The 17811-nt window shown below is 46.7% G+C and overlaps 1 protein-coding gene across 3 annotated transcripts; it reads right to left on the minus strand.

The window, feature by feature from the left end:
• Positions 1-518: 518 nt before the first annotated feature.
• On the minus strand, positions 519-17449 carry LOC129082550 (zinc finger protein 548-like). Of its 3 annotated transcripts, none has more exons than XM_054588248.1 (3): positions 17412-17449; positions 4941-5067; positions 519-3326 (listed from the first exon to the last, which is right to left on the minus strand). In XM_054588248.1, the coding sequence occupies exons 1-3, from the start codon at positions 17445-17447 to the stop codon at positions 1654-1656; spliced, it is 1836 nt and encodes a 611-aa protein (XP_054444223.1). In that variant the 5' UTR covers positions 17448-17449; the 3' UTR covers positions 519-1653. The 3 variants fall into 3 exon arrangements, with proteins under 3 accessions (XP_054444223.1, XP_054444226.1, XP_054444225.1); XM_054588251.1 differs by lacking the exon at positions 17412-17449 and adding an exon at positions 6522-6559; XM_054588250.1 differs by lacking the exons at positions 4941-5067; positions 17412-17449 and adding an exon at positions 16529-16564.
• Between the last annotated feature and the right edge of the window lie 362 nt (positions 17450-17811).

Genomic DNA, 17811 nt, shown 5'->3' on the forward strand with positions numbered 1-17811 from the left:
TCTATGTGTTGCCCTTGTACTTTGTTCCTGTTTTTGTCCTTTGTAGTTTTAATTGAGCATTTTATAATTTAGTTCTCTCTTGTATCAGTTACACTTCCGTTTTTACTTCGTTCAGTGGTTGCACTAGTTTACAATATACATCTACAGCTGATTAAAATCTACTTTTAAGTAACACTCCACTGCTGCACAGGTAGTGTGTGCACTTTAACATAACAAAATAATCCTAATTCCTCCATCTGGTCCCTGTATCATTACTGTTATTCATTTCATATATGTACCCATACACATACATACTTGAATATATTGTTGCTATTTTCTTGGAAAAACTGTGATCTATTACATTAAGAATAGGATTTTTATTGCAAATTGGAGTATGTAACATATCATTTTCCTTCTCTCTAAAAAGCTTGACAGCTTAAAGACATCAGTAGAAAGAAGTCAAATAAGACACAAATCTATATGCTTGTGTACGAGACAGATAATTCAAAGATTTTTATTGATAATGAATTCATATGAAACTGAACTTAGATTTGTTAAACTTCGCTTTACCACTTTAAACAACTCTTTTCCTCAGAGATTGTCAGAACTAAAAGCACCTTTGTGCTTTATACACAATGTCACTCTAATAGGTAGCACAGAGCCTTGCTTATTATTTGATATCATGCTTTTGCACACACAAGTACTAAAAATATATATGTGTGTGTGTTTAGTAAAAACAGCCATACAACTGTAGGACTTCTTTTATACAAAAATCTAGAAATGCAAACTATAGTGTGTATCTGAGGATGGCAAGTTGGGAAGGGCTGGGAGAGAGAATATAAAGGTGCCAATGAAAACTATAGGAGCTACATTGGCTTTGGTGATGGTCCCATTGTGCACACATATATGAAAATATAGTTTACGCTTTTAATAAATGCAACTTATGTCAATAATGCTGTTAAATTAAGATTCCATGTAAAATCTAGGTCTCCTCTTTCTCTAGAAATACCTTAACATCTGGCAAAGCTGTACTGACTCCATCAGCACCACTCCCCATGTTGCAAGTGGATCAACCCTGATTTCTTCTCAAAATACAAGGAAATGTTGACAAATATATAAACATGGGGAAATTATGCTAAGCAAAATAGGCAGTCACAATAACACAAATACTGTATGATTCCACTTGTATGAAGTATCCAGAGTAGTCAAATTCAGAGAGACAGAATGTAGAAGGTAGTTGCCCGGTACAGTAGAACAAGGATAGGAGGAGCTGTTTAATGAGTAGTTTCAGTTTTGTAAGATAAAAAAGAATGCTGAAGATTAGTTGCACAAATATGTGAATTTTTAACATTACTAAACTACAATAAAAATGCTAGAGGGCAAACTCTGTTACATGTATTTTACCCCAATTTAAAATGTAAAATTTAAAAAACCCCCTATATTACAGTAGTTCCCATGGATAAATTAGAGCAGACAGGTGGCTGGTCTTTCACCATTTGCAACCCTCTCTCTGGCATGAACTTTTTTAATGCCACAATGTGGTTGGAGATTTGGTTGAACACATGCCCATATTTGCTGCACTCATTCAGTACTTCTCCACTGTGATGGGGCTGGAGCTCCATCTAAAGACTGTCTCACATTCCCTGTACTCAAAGGCCCTAATCCAATTTGAACTCATAAGGTGCTTCTCCAGTGTAATGAGTTTAGAGTTGTACCTAAAAGGTTTACCATATTCTCTTCACTCATACGGTCTTTGCCAGTGTGAACTGTGTTTAATGAGGTTGTCGTTGTATCTGAAGAATTCCCCACATTCACAGATCTCACAGGCCTGTCTTGATTGTGGATTTTCTGGTGATGAACAAGGTGGGACTTTCTAATGAAGGCCTTCTGACATTTGCTGCACTCATAAGGCCTTTCTCCTGTGTGGATTTTTTGATGTTCAACAAGTATATGTTTGTGGCTAAAGGCTTTCCCACATTCGTTGCACTCGTAAGGCCTCTCTCCAGTGTGATTTCTCCAATGTTTAATGAGGTTGGAGTTGTACCGAAAGAACTTTCCACATTCACTGCACTCATACGGTCTTTCTCCACTGTGAACTCTCTTATGTCTAATGAGTCTACAGTGGTACCTAAAGGCTTTCCCACATTCACCGCACTCATAAGGCCTTACTCCAGTGTGATTTTGCCAATGTTTAATGAGCTTGGACTTGTACCTAAAGAATTCCCCACATAAGCTGCACTCATAAGGCCTTTCAACAGTGTGAACTCTTTGATGTCTAATGAGTGTGGAAGTATACCTAAAGAACTTCCCACACTCACTGCACTCATAGGGCCTTTCTCCGGTGTGGACTCTCTGATGTTTGATAAGTGTGGAATTGTACCGAAAGAACTTGCCACATTCACTGCAACCATAAGGCCTTTCTGCAGTGTGAACTCTCTGGTGTCTAATGAATGTGGAACTGTACCTGAAAAATTTCCCACATTCACTGCACTCATATGGCCTTTCTCCAGTGTGAACTCTCTCATGTCTTATCAGTCTATAGTTGTACCTAAAGAATTTTCCACATTCTCTGCATTCATAAGGCCATTCTCCATTGTGAATCCTCTGATGTTTCATGAAGTTTGCTTTGTACTTAAAGAATTCCCCACATTTGCTACACTCATAAGGGCTTGATACAGTGTGGACTCTCTGGTGACCAACGAGTGTGGACTTGTACCTAAAGAATTTTCCACATTCACTACACTTAAAAGGCTTTTCTCCAGTGTGGACTCTCTGGTGCTGAACAAGGTGGAACTTTCTAATGAAGGCCATCCCACACTTGCTGCATTCATGAGGCCTTACTCCAGTGTGGATTTTCTGGTGCTGAACAAGTATCTGTTTTCGGCTGAAGCCTTTCCCACACTGAGCACACTTGTAATCATTTTGTCCAGTTTCAAAGGCCTTTCTGCACTCAGTGTCCCCAGATGGCTTCCACCCATGGTGAGGAGCCAGGTGCTGGAGGAGGCCTGCACTGGCTGGGAAGTCTTCCCCACCGTCGCTGCACGTGAAGGGCCTCAGTGCCATGTGAATGCTGTCATTTGTCACAAATGAAGGCCTCTCCTCGTCTCTTCTGAACATCTTGTCTCTTATCTGCTCCATCTGGTGCTGGTGAAGATCTGTCCCACAAATATACAGCCCTTGCTCAGGGTGCATTCCACTGTCCTCAGCCTGTTGCAAAACGTCTTTCATCTCACAGGTTTGGGCCTTCTTGGTGGACAGAGCTAACTTTGGAGTCCTGACCTGTGAACCTCCACCAAAATCACCTTGCTCCAAAGGTGTCTCCTCATCTTGGGCTCCAAGCCAACAACCTGCAAGCAGAGAAATGCCAGTAAAGTGCATGCTGATGTTGGTGGAAGGGGGCAGCCCACCAGAAATGAGTATCAGAGACCCCACCACCACCACGAATAAGTCCATGGATAGGCAAGGGGGCCTAGAACAAGCAAGAGGAAGACCTGCTATGCAGAGCTGGTCTTGGGAAACTCATATGATAGCAGAGCCCTGATGATAAGGGAGGACTCAAGACAGAGGTAGTGTCTTAGTCCATTCAGGCTGTTATAACAAAATACCACAGACTGGGTGATGTTTTAACAACCACAATAATCTTGTAAGCAACAGAAGTTTATTTTCCACAGTTCTAGAGGCTGGAATTCTGAGATCAGGGTGCCAGCATAGCAAGATGAGGGTCCTCTTCCAGGTTGAAGACTTCTCATTGGTTCCTCACATAGTGGAAGGGGCCATGGAGCTCTGTGGGGTCTCTTTTATAACAGCACTAGCCTCATTCAGGAGGTCTCTGCCCTTATGACCTAGAACCCCAAAGGCCTCATCTCCTAATACCATCACTTTGGGCATAAGGTTTTCAACATATGAATTTTGGAGGGACACAAACATTAAGACCGTGACGGGTACTATGCAGGGAGGGAAGGCAGTCTCCACGTCACTCCTCTGCAATGGCTTCCCATAACGGCATGGCCTCTGGTGACTGGCAAGCACTGTGTACAAGTTGTATCCAGACCTGGAAATACCTGACTACAACAGAAATAATGCGTTCAAAGACTATTTAAGGATATATGTGCCCTCATGACATCTTAAGTGCAGTTGAATGTAAAGGGAGCAGCAGTGAAACAGAATGGGGGAGACGTGAAGGCCACATAGTTTGGTTGGAGTGTGGCAGAAAGGGATTGTAAGAGTATAGAAATGAGCTGTGGCCACTGGGGCTGGCATCTGACAATAATGAAAAAAGCACACGTTCCCAGCTCTGGTGCTATACCCATTCCCAGGTCCCTTGCACCAGGGCATGTACTTCTGAGCATCTCTTGCTATTGAGGTATCAATGTCCATCCTATCAGGCACCCAGGGTCCTTCCACTGCTCAAGGTGAACACTGATGTGGCACCTGAAAACGGCCCACTCTGGGTAAAAAAAAAAACGAAAAAAGTGTGTCCAGCATGCACCCAGAGTGATCCAGCTTGGAACATCCATCATTCGAAAGTTCTAAGAACTTCACAGGAAAAAGTAGAAACCACCCAGTGGTCCCTAAAATTAGTAATTACGTTGGTGCTTAAAATTCCTGGTACAGGTAGACCCCAAGAAATGTCAGCCAGAAGAGGGGAAGTCTTGGGACACCGAGGTTCTAGCATCTGGACTGAGTGACCCATCCAGGGACAGGCCAGGTCTAAGGGATCTCACACAGACTCCTCAGCCGTGTCTTGCAAGTACTCAGAGCAGCAAGGGATGGGCTGCTTGGGGACAGCAAGGACAGTGCACATGCCTGGCCCTGGCACCAACAACACACGTGCCGGGAGAGTGAGAGGGGAGAAGAGGAAGCAGTACCCACGGTCTTGTGGTGAGAAGGACAGAGCTGCCCCTGGAAAGGACAAGAACAGAGCTCAGCTTAGGACCCTGGGGTGCATGTGAGGGCCTCACCTATGGAGGACAACAGTGCCAAGTTCTCCAGCATCACACTGTGGTACAGGCGTCTCTGAGCCTCATCCAGGAGCCCCCACTCCTCCTGGGAGAAGTGGATGGCCACGTCCTCAAAGACCACACGGCCCTGTGAAAATGGAGACAGTTTGGCTCATGAGCAGCTTGTTTTCACTGTGTTTTTGTGGATTCTGTATTAATCTATTTGCCATCCATTCATTACCAAGTAAACTAACGGCCAAATCTGTTTATACTACCCCTGATTCAGGGCCCAATGTCTGAACCAGCTCCTTAGCTAACTCGCACACAGCCAGTGAATATTTCCCCTGCCATAAAGCAGCCCAGGGTGAGGTATCAGACAGCTGTGGATGGCTGCTGTACCCCAGGGCACAAGGATTATAAAAATGCCATCCCTAAGCTGCCACTCCACACTCCCTGCATTTCCCTGGGACAGTCCAATAAAGGCTCTGGCCTAAGGTTTCCCCTCACTCCAGCTTCCCCATGTGGCCCTGGAGCCTCCTCCTCTCAGGAAATAGAATAAAAACCTCCTTTCTATGGACTGGCCTCTCTGTATTGTCACTTACTCATTCACATCCATAAATCAAAATCCTGTGGGTACATGCAAACTAAAATGTCACTGGTTCAATTCCTGGACAGGGCACATGCCTGGATTGTGGGGCAGGTCCCCAGCTAGGGGTGTGTGAGAGGCAACTGATCTATGTTTTCCTCACACAGCACATCAATATTTCTCACCCTCTCTTCTTTCCTCCCTTCCTCTCTCTCTAAAAATAAATAAAATCTTTTAAAAAACCCTGTGGGTGCAATAACTCATTCACATCTCTCTCCAGGATCTCCAGTCTTTCCCCACACATTCTCCTCCTTCCTGACTTCCCAGTGTGACAGTTAGCAGGTATGGTAGCACTGGTGCCTGCTCTCTCCTCATGGCCACTGATCACTGTGTCCAGCACAAAAACACATGTGAGGCCCCATCCCTCTCCTGCCAGCCAGCTTCCCTGGGGTCTCCCCAGCTCTTGCCTCCCAGACAACCACTCAATCTCGTCCTTCTTCTATAAGTGCCAAGTACCAGGGCTGGGAGCCAACTCTCCCTTCATCTGCACATCACTCATTGGACAGCACCTCCCTCATGGCTCTGACTCCTCCAAGGTGACAACTCCACTGGAACCCCCAGCCCACCCAGAGGCATTCCTTTACCTCCCAATATGCCACTTCCCATTTGAAATCCAGGCAGTGCATGGGAAATACATCCAACATCCATCTCAACCCCACTCCTGCCCTGAACGCTTAAGTCGCTAGTGCCAGGGCTAACCCAAGCCTGAAGCTCTTCCCTCCTGGCCCTGCCACATCTTACACCGTTGGTTGTCAGGAATGAGAACTGGTCCATATAAACTGGGACAAGATATAAAATTCTGGGCCTGGTGAAAGCACATGATCTTCACACTCAAGAGAGTGAGAAGGATGGGAGAAGTTTCAGGACACCCCCATTCCCTGAGGGTATATATATTGAGGTGCCAAATCCATTAGAGTGGTAATTGGGTGAAAGCAGATGCATCCTCCACTACTCACCTGTGCAGGGTCCATAAGCATTTCTGCCCCTGCTGTGGGACCCTGTGGGAAGAAGGAGGCCATGAGAGATGGGTAACCATGGTAGGATCCTAAAAGCTGAGGTGGACCACCACTCCTGCCCTGCCCTAAAGACTTGGACCATCTGAGCCTGATGGTCTAAGCTCAGCTCCTCAGAAATCAGTGCTGCCTCTTTCCACCTGGGTGACCTGGAGAAGAACTCAGGGAAAATAAAATGCTTATGGGGGTCAGAATGCTTCCAACTCCACAGGGTTCACATTGCTATCAAATGTAAGGATGACCTATGATGATCAACTATTATTGTCATAGGGTCAACAGTTTCTATTTATTTTCAGTGCAAATGAAGTGGTAGGGTTTTGAAATTTGAGGTCTTTATTTTTACTGCTTTTTAAGACTTCAGAGCATTCATATCTAAAACTACATTGTAAGCAAATACTTAGCAGTAAATTAATACCAAATCAATTATGAAATGTTTGCATAAATTGAACTTATTGAATAGGTTTATTTCTTTTTTTTATGTTTTTACAATTTTACTTATTGATTTTAGAGAGAAAAAGGGAAAGGGGGAGAGATAAACATCTGTTTGTTGTTCCACTTATTTATGCATTCATTCTTGTATGTGCCCTGACTGGGGATTGAGATCAAACTCACGGTCTTGGCATATCAGGTGGACACTCCAACCAACTGAGCCACCTGACCAAAACACAACCCAGGCATGTGCCCTGACAATCGGACCATGACCTCTCAGTTTACGTGAAGAAGCTCCAACCAATTGAGTCACACAGACCAGGGCTATATGTTTTTTGATCCTCACCCGAGAATATGTTTAATGATTTTAGAGAGAGGTAGGGAGAGAAACATCAATCAGTTGTCTCCCCTATCTCCACGGACTGGGGATCGAACCCGCAACCTAGGTATGTGCCCTGATCGGAATCGAACCTGCAACCTATTGCTGTATGGGATGTTAGTCCAGCCAACTGAGTCACCTGGCCAGGACCATCGATGTTCAAGTCAATAAACTTTTCATACATTCTTAATATGCTGCAGGGACAGCCTGAGCAGGCATATCAGCTGCTAGTCCATTCAGCAACCAGGCCTGCCCGTTACATGATCTTCTGAAAGGAGTCTGTTGGGGGCCCTTGACTGAAGCAGTGCGTCATCCCTTTTGCCCTGACAGGTAGAGGTGAGGCGCAGTCCCCTGGTCTAGGACCTAGCAGCTCCGTCAGCCTGATGGACGGTTCCTCTGTTTCACAGGAATTGGCCCTGGGGTTAGTGGAGCCCCCTAGCGGAGAATCTGCACCAGCACCCAGCGCAGTCTCCACTGCAGGGAAGCCTGCCGGTTCTGCAGACACAAGCCAGGTTCCTATGTCAGGTCTGCTCTTTTCTTGCGGGGAGCATCAGAGGTGCCAAGACCCGCTCTCCATGCCCTCCCCATCCTCACCACAGGGCCCGTCTGGAATAATGAGTTTAGGACTCTCCCTCCTGCATCTGGCCCGCAGGCCACGCTCTGTTCCAATCCGCACCCTCCACCCCTTCTTAGGACACCACCAAGACGGGACATCTCCATCCTGATACATCTCGGTATGATCAAGCACATGCTCCAGCTCATTCTCTTCCCTGACCCCCCACCCTGCCCCAAACTTGCTCCTTTCTGACTTGCTCACCTCCGTACTTTCAGATGTTCTGGCAAAAATACCTGGGATGCTTATTCCATACTTCCAATTGCAAACATATTTTTTGCAACAGGCAACCCAGTCTGCTTTATGAAGTGTTTCCAGAATCTCGTCACATGGTCCCTTACCGCCACAAACTTGGTCTGGCCCCCACCGTCACTCCCCTGGGGTCAAATGCCGCGGCCTCCCAGGCCTCGTGGATTGACCGACTTGAAACGTCCAGCTCGAGACACGCTCCTCCGCACCACCGTCCCTTCAGAACCTCCCACGGCTTCCAGCCACTCAGGTCTTCTCTCAAAGCGACATTCGCCGCCCTGTCCCCTGGACACAGAGACCTCAGTTCCCCAGCGCTCAGGCACCCCCGAGGGAAGGCTGCCCCCTCCTCACACGGCGGACATGGGCCTGACGCAGGACCCGAGCGGCGCCCTTCCATCCGGACTCGAAGGTGGGAGCCGGGCGGGAAAGCCGGGGCACGCAGAACCCACCTCAGTTGGGCTCATCGGCACAGTCCCGCCAGAGGCCTGTGGGAAGATCGGGGAAAACGGGGCAAGAACAGGGCGCCGCCGTCGACAACGGGTTCAGTCGAGCCTCACGGCCGCCTCCGAGCAGCGAGGACGACGCCTCCGCTCCGGCGGCCTTCCTATCCTTCACCTCCGAGGCGCCGACCCGGTGAACAACCCAAACGCAACCAAAATGACAACCGGAAGGGACGCCGGAAGTCCCGCCCGCCAGAAGCGCGCACGCCCTAGGCCCTCATTGGCTCACTTGCTACCGCCTCTGCCGCCGCGCGCCGTAAAGACTTCTGGGTACTGTAGTTTACGCTACCGCCACCACCTATCAGGTCTCTGTTTGAAAGTCACACTCTACTAGCTGATAAAGGCCAAGTGACAAGATCTTGGGCTTTGGAAAGGGAGCTCTAGGGCTCTAAAAAGAGAGCGGAGCTTCGCTCGCTCTTAAAGGGGACATACCCAGATTTCCCGGACAGCAGTCCGGGAAGTAACGATAGGCGTCTGTTATTTCAGACCCTAAGAAGCGCAGCAAGTTCCTAAAAATTACATATCCGAAAGGACCACGATTCGTAATGATGCTACGTCCACTCCTAGGTGTCAGCTATCTTATGGGTTTTCAAATACCCTTGCTCTGGAGTCAGTTTAAAGATCTATCCGTATATTTGGCCCAGGAAGAGAAAAGACTTCAGACGTAGGCATGATGGGGAAGGCGAGGATGGATGACACGAGGCACAGAAGTTGGTAGACAGGGTGACACTCTGCCTCTGATTCCCCCCAAAAAAGTCTTTCCTGGCCATATGTTGGTGATTGTTTGAACCCACTGAGCAACACATTTTTTCAAATATTTACTGCTCCATATCAGAGACTTTTTTTTCAGTTCTTTTAAGAACTTGAGACCAATCTGGGAAAAAGGTGACTTATCACATAACATTTTCCTGCTGGGATAATGTGTGCCATTTAAATAGTCAGAGCATGTGTACAAAGGGAGCACCTTGTCCCCAAGACAAAGTTGTGGGATGCTTTCATCTCATCTCACTGAGAAGTGATTCATTATTTCAACTCAAACCGTGGAAGTGATGCCTTCACAGGGAGTTATGTTTTTCACAAAAACACTTGTGAATGGAAATTAGTGAAAGGTATTAGTAATTCAAAGAAAGTAGTAGAAATAGTTTTAAGGAAACATACCTGTGACATGGATAATTAAAAGAAAAGGTTAAAATCTTAGTGAAATTTAATAAGTCTGAAAAGTCAGAGAATGAAGGCAAGCCTGTGGCTGTGCTGAAACCTTTGCCACACTCAGGTTTTCGTCTCCAAAACGTGATTCTTTTTATTACTTGAAAACGTGGCTTTTCAACTGCTTGTAGAGATACAGATGATATTTAAAAGACTTGACAGAAAAGTAACAATAAACAGGCAAACTGTGCTGTGGTATTTAGTTATCTAAGAAATGTTCAGTGAGCACCTACTGGGTTTCAGGCACTACAGTAACTACCAGTTGCTCTGTGTATACAGAACTGTTGTTTTCTCAGATTTGGTATTTGTCTATTTAGCATTCATTCATCACAAGGCCAAACTACAGTATTTCTGTAGTGCAGTGGTTACCGTGTTCACCTTACAAGGTCAAACTAGTAGTCAAAGATGTGCAACTTGGTTTCATGTGCTCACGAAACTCGTATTACAAATACCCCAAGAAGAAACCATGACATGTTTTCATTTCCTGCCTAATAGGGGATATGCCCACCTAGGTCCTGCCAGGCACTTTAATCATAAAGGCATAATCCCAGTTCCTCCCCCACCTGCTCTTCCCTGCATGTGACAGTTTCATGTGGACCTCTGCAGTGTGCCCATCCTCTCATTTATAGGGTGTCAAGAGTGTAGCTAAGCTACTCCATGGTATTGCTGCCTTGGCATTCATTTTTTTTGGCCAAGCAGGCTGCAGGAACCTTAAACTGGCAAGAGACAAAAGAGACCACTGGGATTTCTTTAACAAACTTGGAGGTTTCTGACTCCTGAGCTGTATCTTGCAAGGCTTTGAGCAGCAGAGGATGGAGTACTTGGGGACAGGCTGTGCACTGCACACAACCCAGCACTGGCACCCACAATATGCCAGAAAAGGAATTAGTACCCCTTGTCTGGATGTAGTAAATCCACATGTGCCTCAGGGGAAGGGAGAAAATAATGACCAACCCAGGACACTGGAGTAGGTGTGTTATTACCTAGTAATAACTATCATAATAGTCTTATATAACTTAGATTCTTGATGGCAGACACAATGCAATGCAAGGATACTAAGGACTTGGAATCAGAGAAGGGCATTAGGCAGGGCCACACAGCAGATTGTACGGGCTGACACTGCAAGTAATCTAGAGCTGAGGGGGCACCCTATGTAGAAGAAGTGACCCAGGGATAGCTAGGTTTCCCAGGCTCCTTAAGATGGCTCCATTTGAGTAATTTCATGGGCTCAGGAGGGCTCATGGGTCTGTCCCTAGTTGCCTGTATCTGGCTCTGCTACCTGAAGGATGGTGTATACCAGCCCAGAGTGTGAGTCCATCATAAGGATAGTGGTTGGGGATCTGGACTCAATCAACTGCCCCAAAAGGGAAAATGACCAGCATTAAGCCAAGAACTCAAAACTGGATCAATGAAGTATTTTCATAAAACTATGTATCAAAACACCATGGTACTGGCATAAAGACCAACTTTATACACCAGTGAAATAGAACAAATCACCCAGAAATGAAAGGTAGCATATTTGATCAGATAACTGACGAAAGTGCCAAGAGAATCCAATGGGGGAAAAGATGTCTTTTCAACACTTCTTGTCACTGACACAAAAAGCACAGAAAACAAAAGCAAAAATAGATCAATTGTACTATAACAAACTACAAACTTCTGTGCATTAAAGCAATGGTCCTGAACTTTTCTGGCACCAGGGACTGGTTGTGTGGATGACAATTAATTTTTCCACGGACCGAGGTGTGTGTGTGTGTGTGTGTGTGTGTGTGTGTGTGTGTGTGTAAGGTTTCAGGATGATTCAAGCACATTGCATTTATTGTGCATTGTATTTCTATTGTTACATTATAATATATAATAATTATACAATTCACCATAATGCAGAATCAGTGGAACCTGAAGCTTGTTTCCCTGCAACCAGACGGTCCCATCTGGGGGTGATGGGAGATAGCAACACTGAAGTCTGTTGCTTATGGCCAGTCCCAGTCTACTCTATAACCTTGCTGTGGTTGCTGTCACTGCCTAAAACCCTGCTTTGCAAAGACAGGATGTTAGAAATGGAAGCAGGCTTTTCGGTGCTTTTGTGGCAATCTTAGGATGTTCCACCTTGACTTTAATCCAGAATGTTATGTCATTTGCCACTCACTGATAGGGTTTTGATATGAGTCTGCAAGGAATTGATTATGGTCTCTGTGCAAACCTCTCTGCTAATGATAATCTGTATTTGTAGCCACTCCCCAGTGCTAGCATCAGCACCTCAGCAGCTCTACTTCAGATCCTCAGGCATTAGATTCTCATAAGGAGTGTGCAACCTAGATCCCTTGCATGCTCAGTTCACAGTAGGATTCAAGCTCCTCTGAGAATCTAATGTCACAACTGATCTGATAGGAGGAAGAGCTCAGGCAGTAAGGCAAGTGATAGGAAAAGGCTGTAAATACATATGCTTTGCTCATTGGCCCACCGCTTACCTCCTGCTGTGCAGCCTGGTTCCTAACAGGCCATGGACCAGAATCGGAATTGGGGACCCTTGCATTAAAGAATACTATCAGCCCTGACCCGTATGGCTCAGTTGGTTTAGCACCATCTCACATAGTGAAAGGTCATGTGTTTGATTTCCTGTCAGGGCACATGCCTGGGTTGCAGGCCAGTCCCTGGTTGGGATGCATGTGAGAGGCAACTGATTAGTGTTTCTCACCCTCCCTTCCCCTCTAAGTAAATATATAATTAACAGAGTCAACAGGCAACCTTCTGAATAGACAAAAACATTTATAAATTATATATTCATTAAGTGGTTAGTATCTAGGCTATATAAAGACTGCTAGACCCAACAGTAAAAAACCTTGATTTTAAAACGGGCAAATTTAGACATTTGCACAAAGAATACCACAAATGGCCAAGAAGTACATCATCGTTAATCATTAGGGAAAGATTAAACAAAACCACAATAAACCACTACCTCAAACTCATTAGGGGAGCTACCATTAAACACAAAACAGAAAATAAAAATTGATTGAGGAGGATGTGCAGATATTGGAATTCTTATGGACCTTGATGGAAACAGTTCCTGGGCTTCTCAAAATATTAAAAATAGAATTATCATTTGATCCAACAATTTCTCTTCTGGCTATATACCCAGAAGAACTGAAAGCAGGAACTCGAGGAGATATTTGTGCAGACACCTTCAGAGCAGCAATCTTTGCAATAGCCAAAATGTAGAAGCAAGGGAAGTATCCATCAATAGGTGAATGAACAGATAAAGAAAATATGATAAAGATATAAAATGAAATCTTATTCAGCCTTAAAAAGAAAGGTAATTCTGAAATTGTGGCAGGTGAAGAAAGCTGTTCACAAAAAGACAAAAACCATGATTCTTCTTACATGAGGTAGCTAGGGCAGTCAACATGCATAAAGACAGAGTAGTACAAAGGTTGTCGAAGTCTACAGGAAGAGAAGAATAAAAGTTTAATGGAAATTTTCACTTTTGCAAGGTGAAGAGTTCTTGATATTTGTTGAATGTGAATGTTGTACAGTATTGAACGGTACACTAAAATACTGACACAAATTTTATATGTGTGTACTTTAATGCAATAATAACCCATAAATACATAATTGTATTTTACAATGCCAACTGGAAGACTTTTGGCTGAAGTCTTTTCCCAACTTACTGCTCTCATAATTTTCTCTGGTATAAACTTTTCAGAGTCAAGTGAATGGGAGTTTTGGCTAAAGACTCTCCGGCATTCATTGCACTCAGAAGTCATTTTTCCAGTGTAAACTCAACAATATTTAATGAGGTCACAATTATATGTAAAGTTGTTCCCATATCTGCTGTTCTCATATGACCTCACAGCGATATGAACTTGCTGGTGTGTATGAGTCTGGAGCTGAACCACGAAAATATTCCACGTTAGTTGCACTCACAGAAACTAAAAGATGTCCTACCTTGTGGCATTTATAAGGCCCTCTTCCAGAGTGAATTTCTTGTGTCTAATGAGCGTGAAGCAGTATCAAAAGAACTTCCTATATCTGCTGCACTCACAAGGCCTTTCTCAGGTGTGAACTCTCTGATGAATGATGAGTGAGGAGCCGTCCAGATAGGATTTCTGACAGTCGCTGCACACGTAACTCCTTTCTAGTGTGGGTTTTCTGGTGTTCAACAGCTTTGTCTTTGCGGCTGAAAGCTTTCCCACATTCTCTGCACCCATAAGGCTTCTCACCACTGTGGATTTTCAGGTGGTGCACAAGTATATGTTTGCAGGTGAAGGTTTTCCCACATTTGCTGCACTCATAGGGCCTCTCTCCAGTGTGAACTCTCTGGTGTATACTGAGTGTGGAGTGGTTCCCAAAGCATTTCCCACATTCACTGCACTTATAGGGCCTCTCTCCAGTGTGACCTTTCTGATGTCTAATGAGTGCCGAGCGGTTCTCAAAGAATCTCCCGCATTCACTGCACTCATAGGGCCTTTCTCCAGTGTGACCTCTCTGATGTCTAATGAGTGCCGAGCGGTTCCCAAAGAATTTCCCACAGTCACTGCAAATGTAAGGCCTTTCTCCAGAATGGACTTTCTGATGGCCAAGGAGTTGGGACAGCATAAAGAAGGCCTTCCCATGTTGGTTGCACCCAAAAGGCACCAGCTGGGTGTGAATTCTCTGGCGGTCATTGAGGTCCAATATCTGTGTGAAGAATACTTCATATTCCGAGTGGTCGTAAAACCTTGCTTCGGTGTGGACTTTTTGGTGCTGATTAAGGTGGGGATTTCTAGTCTCCCCACATTCCCTATGCTTACCAGGCTTTTCTCCAGGGTGGACTTTCTCATGGTCAGCAAGTACATGTTTATGGAGGAAGGCATTCCCACAGTGAGTGCACTGGTAATTGTTTGGCCCATTTTCAAAGGCCTCTCTACCTGCGGTGTCCCTGTGTGGCTTCCCCACACTGTGGGGAGCCTGTTGTTGACACTGGTCTGTGCTGGCTGTCTCCCTGCATGTCAAGATCCTCTCTGTCACGTTACCTCTGCAGTTCTCCATGAATGAAGACCTCGCCTTGTCCAGCCTAGAGAGGTTCTCTCCAGTTTGCTGCTTGTGGTGCTAGTTCTTTCCCCCACAGGTGTACAGGCCTTGATCAGGGTACATTCTGTCCTGCTTCTCTAGGCACAAAATGTCTTTCAAGAGTGGGCCACACTTCCCCCAAGAATGAGACTTCTGGGTGGATGGATCTTGACTTGGCATCCAGACCTGTGATGCTCCCACAGAATCACCTTGCCCCGAAGGGGCCTCCTCTTCCGGGGATCCAGGCCAACAACCTGTAAGCAGACAAATGCCGGTGAAGTGCATGTTGACTTTGGTGGGAAGAGGCAGCTCATCAGAAATGTGCGCCAGAGACGCCCTGGATTAAGGGACTGCGGACAGGCAAGGGGGCCCAGACACAGTGGGAGGAAGCCTGCGGTGCAGAGCTGGCTTGGGAGCTCACGATGGGAGAGCCCTGACCATGGGGCAGGACACAAGGAAGGGACAGGGTGGGGAGGAGAAGCAGGGTCTGCAGGTCACTCTTCTGCAAATGGCTTTCAACAAGGGCATGGCTGCTGGTGACTGGTGAGCACTGTGTAGCAGGTTGTGTCCAGACCCAGACATGTCTGACTGGGACACAGTAGCTGGTGTTCCAGGACTATTTAAGGACATGCGCAGATATCACTGCACCTTAAGTGTAGGTCCAATGTTGAGAGCACCACAAAGGGAGTAGTTAGTGGAAGGGAACAGGTGAGAGGTGGAGCCCACAAAATTTGGGGAAGCTGGGGACCCGGATTAGAAATGACAAGGGAAAAGGTAGAATGAAGGTAGCCTCTGCCCTGGGAATCACACAAGGGTGGGCACAGGCCTGGTGCCCAGTGTGATGCAGACCCAGCTCTGACAGCATGCCCTTTCCCAGCTCCCAGGCGCAATGGCCATGCCTTGTTGCCACCGATAGAGGGCTATCTCCCCCGACAGGCAGCCCCGACAGGGCCCCCCTCCCTTGCCTCAGTGTGAGCACTGACATGGGACTTGGAACAGGTCTCCCTAGGTGAAACACAGGGAAATGGGGTGGCCGGCATGACCCCAGAGCGATCCAACTCATGACACCCTACATCCTAAAATCATGAGCACTTCCTGGGAGGATCCTGCAGAACCAGTGGTCACCATCCACAACTAGTGACCACATGGAGGCTGAAAATCCTGGCACAGGCAGACCCCGAGAAATGTCAGCAGAAAAAGAGGGAAGGCTTGGGCAAAGAGGGTCCATGGATCTGAACAGAGTAACCTGACCAGGGGCAGGCCAGGTCTGAGGGACCTCTCACACAAACTTCAAGACTTCTGACTCCTCAGCCCTGTCTTGCAAGTATTCAGAGCAGCAAGGGATGGGCTGCTTGGGGACTGCGAGGACAGTGTACACAGCCCGGCCCCAACACCAATATCACACATGCCAGCAAACCAGGAGAGGAAGCAGTGCCCACAGTCTCGTGGTGGGAAGGACAGAGCTGCCCCTGGAAAGGATAAGAACAGAGTCCAGCCCAGGACCCTGGGGTGCGTGTGGGGGCCTCACCTACGGAGGACAACAGTGCCAAGTTCTCCAGCATCACACTGTGGTACAGGCGTCCCCCCCAACTCATTCAGGAACCCCCACTCCTCCTGGGAGAAGTGGATGGCCACGGCCTCAAAGACCACACGGTCCTGTGAAAATGGAGACAGTTTGATCAATGTGCAGCTTCTATCTCTAGGATCTTCGGCCTTTCCCCCCGACACTTCCATCCCTGCACCCTCCCAACTGACTTCCAGTGTGGGAGAGAGAGAAATCTGGTGCCTGCTCTCTCCGTTTCACTGCTGATAAACAGATGTGAAAACAGGCAGGGCGGGGGAAGCAGAAAAGCATTGTCTAGACTCTGGGCCTGGAATGGGGCTACACTCCTCTCTTATCAATAAATTATCCTGTGGTCCCCCAGATCTCACCTCCCTGACAATAAAACTTGAACTCCTCTTTCTCCCTTACTCAGCCTGTGTCAGGGCCTGGGGCTAAACACCGATACTGCTCCTCACCTGCACATCAGTCCTGGACTGAACCTCTTTAACATACTTGGTCCCTCCACATTCCCAAATCAGTTACTGATACCCACTGGCCCACCATGGGCATTTCCATGGCCTCCAGGCATGTCATTGTGCACGTGAAACCCAGGCAGTGTTTCGCAAATGGACTCACCATCCTATTTTGCCCCATCCTGTCCCAGAACTCATAAGACCCGTAGAGAGGGAGAGGGAGGGTAAGGGAAGAAGAGGGAGGGAGGGAGGGATGAAACCGCAGGAACTTCAGACCCAAAGGAGGGAGAAAAAGGTGAACAGGCTCACAACACCACCATTTTTTCTATGAAAGTGGCAAAACCATCAGGGTGATAACTGGGCAGGGATAAAGGTCTGGTACATCCTCCACTCACCTGTGCCACGTCCATAAGCTTTTCTGCAAATGTCATGGGAACCTATGGAAAGAGAGAGGCTTGAAAGATGGGTAACCATGGTAGGTGCCTGATATAGCTGCGTTGGACCACCGTCTATGCCCTGCCCAGTTCCTCTGACCTCAGTGCCACTAGGATCAGCTATGTGATTCCGCATAAGGCTGAACTGCCCTGAGCCTCAACTCTGTTACTGCAAAATGGGGACAATTGTTCCCACCTCATGGGGCTGCTAACAGTATTAAAACATAAATTGTGGAGAGTAGGGGAGGGTCTTCTAATCCACCGCCATCCACGGTCTGGGGGTCGAGTTGTGGGACGGTACTGAGTATGTTCCGTTCCTCGGTCTCTGGCGGCTTTGTAATGGATCCTGTCCTGTGAGCAG

This window comes from Pteronotus mesoamericanus, unplaced genomic scaffold, assembly GCF_021234165.1.
Source record: "Pteronotus mesoamericanus isolate MK-2021 breed Mesoamerican mustached bat unplaced genomic scaffold, CSHL_Meso_final scaffold_128, whole genome shotgun sequence".
Taxonomy (NCBI): Eukaryota; Metazoa; Chordata; class Mammalia; order Chiroptera; family Mormoopidae; genus Pteronotus; species Pteronotus mesoamericanus.

Coding starts and splice junctions, on each gene's coding strand:
- LOC129082550 (XM_054588248.1), bottom strand. CDS start 17,447: ATGACATTTGCAGAAAAGCTTATGGACGTGGCACAG. Junction 5,068..17,411: donor AGCTTATGGACGTGGCACAG/GTGAGTGGAGGA, acceptor CCATTTTCACAG/GGCCGTGTGGTCTTTGAGGA. Junction 3,327..4,940: donor GGCACTGTTGTCCTCCATAG/GTGAGGCCCTCA, acceptor CTCTGCTTGCAG/GTTGTTGGCTTGGAGCCCAA.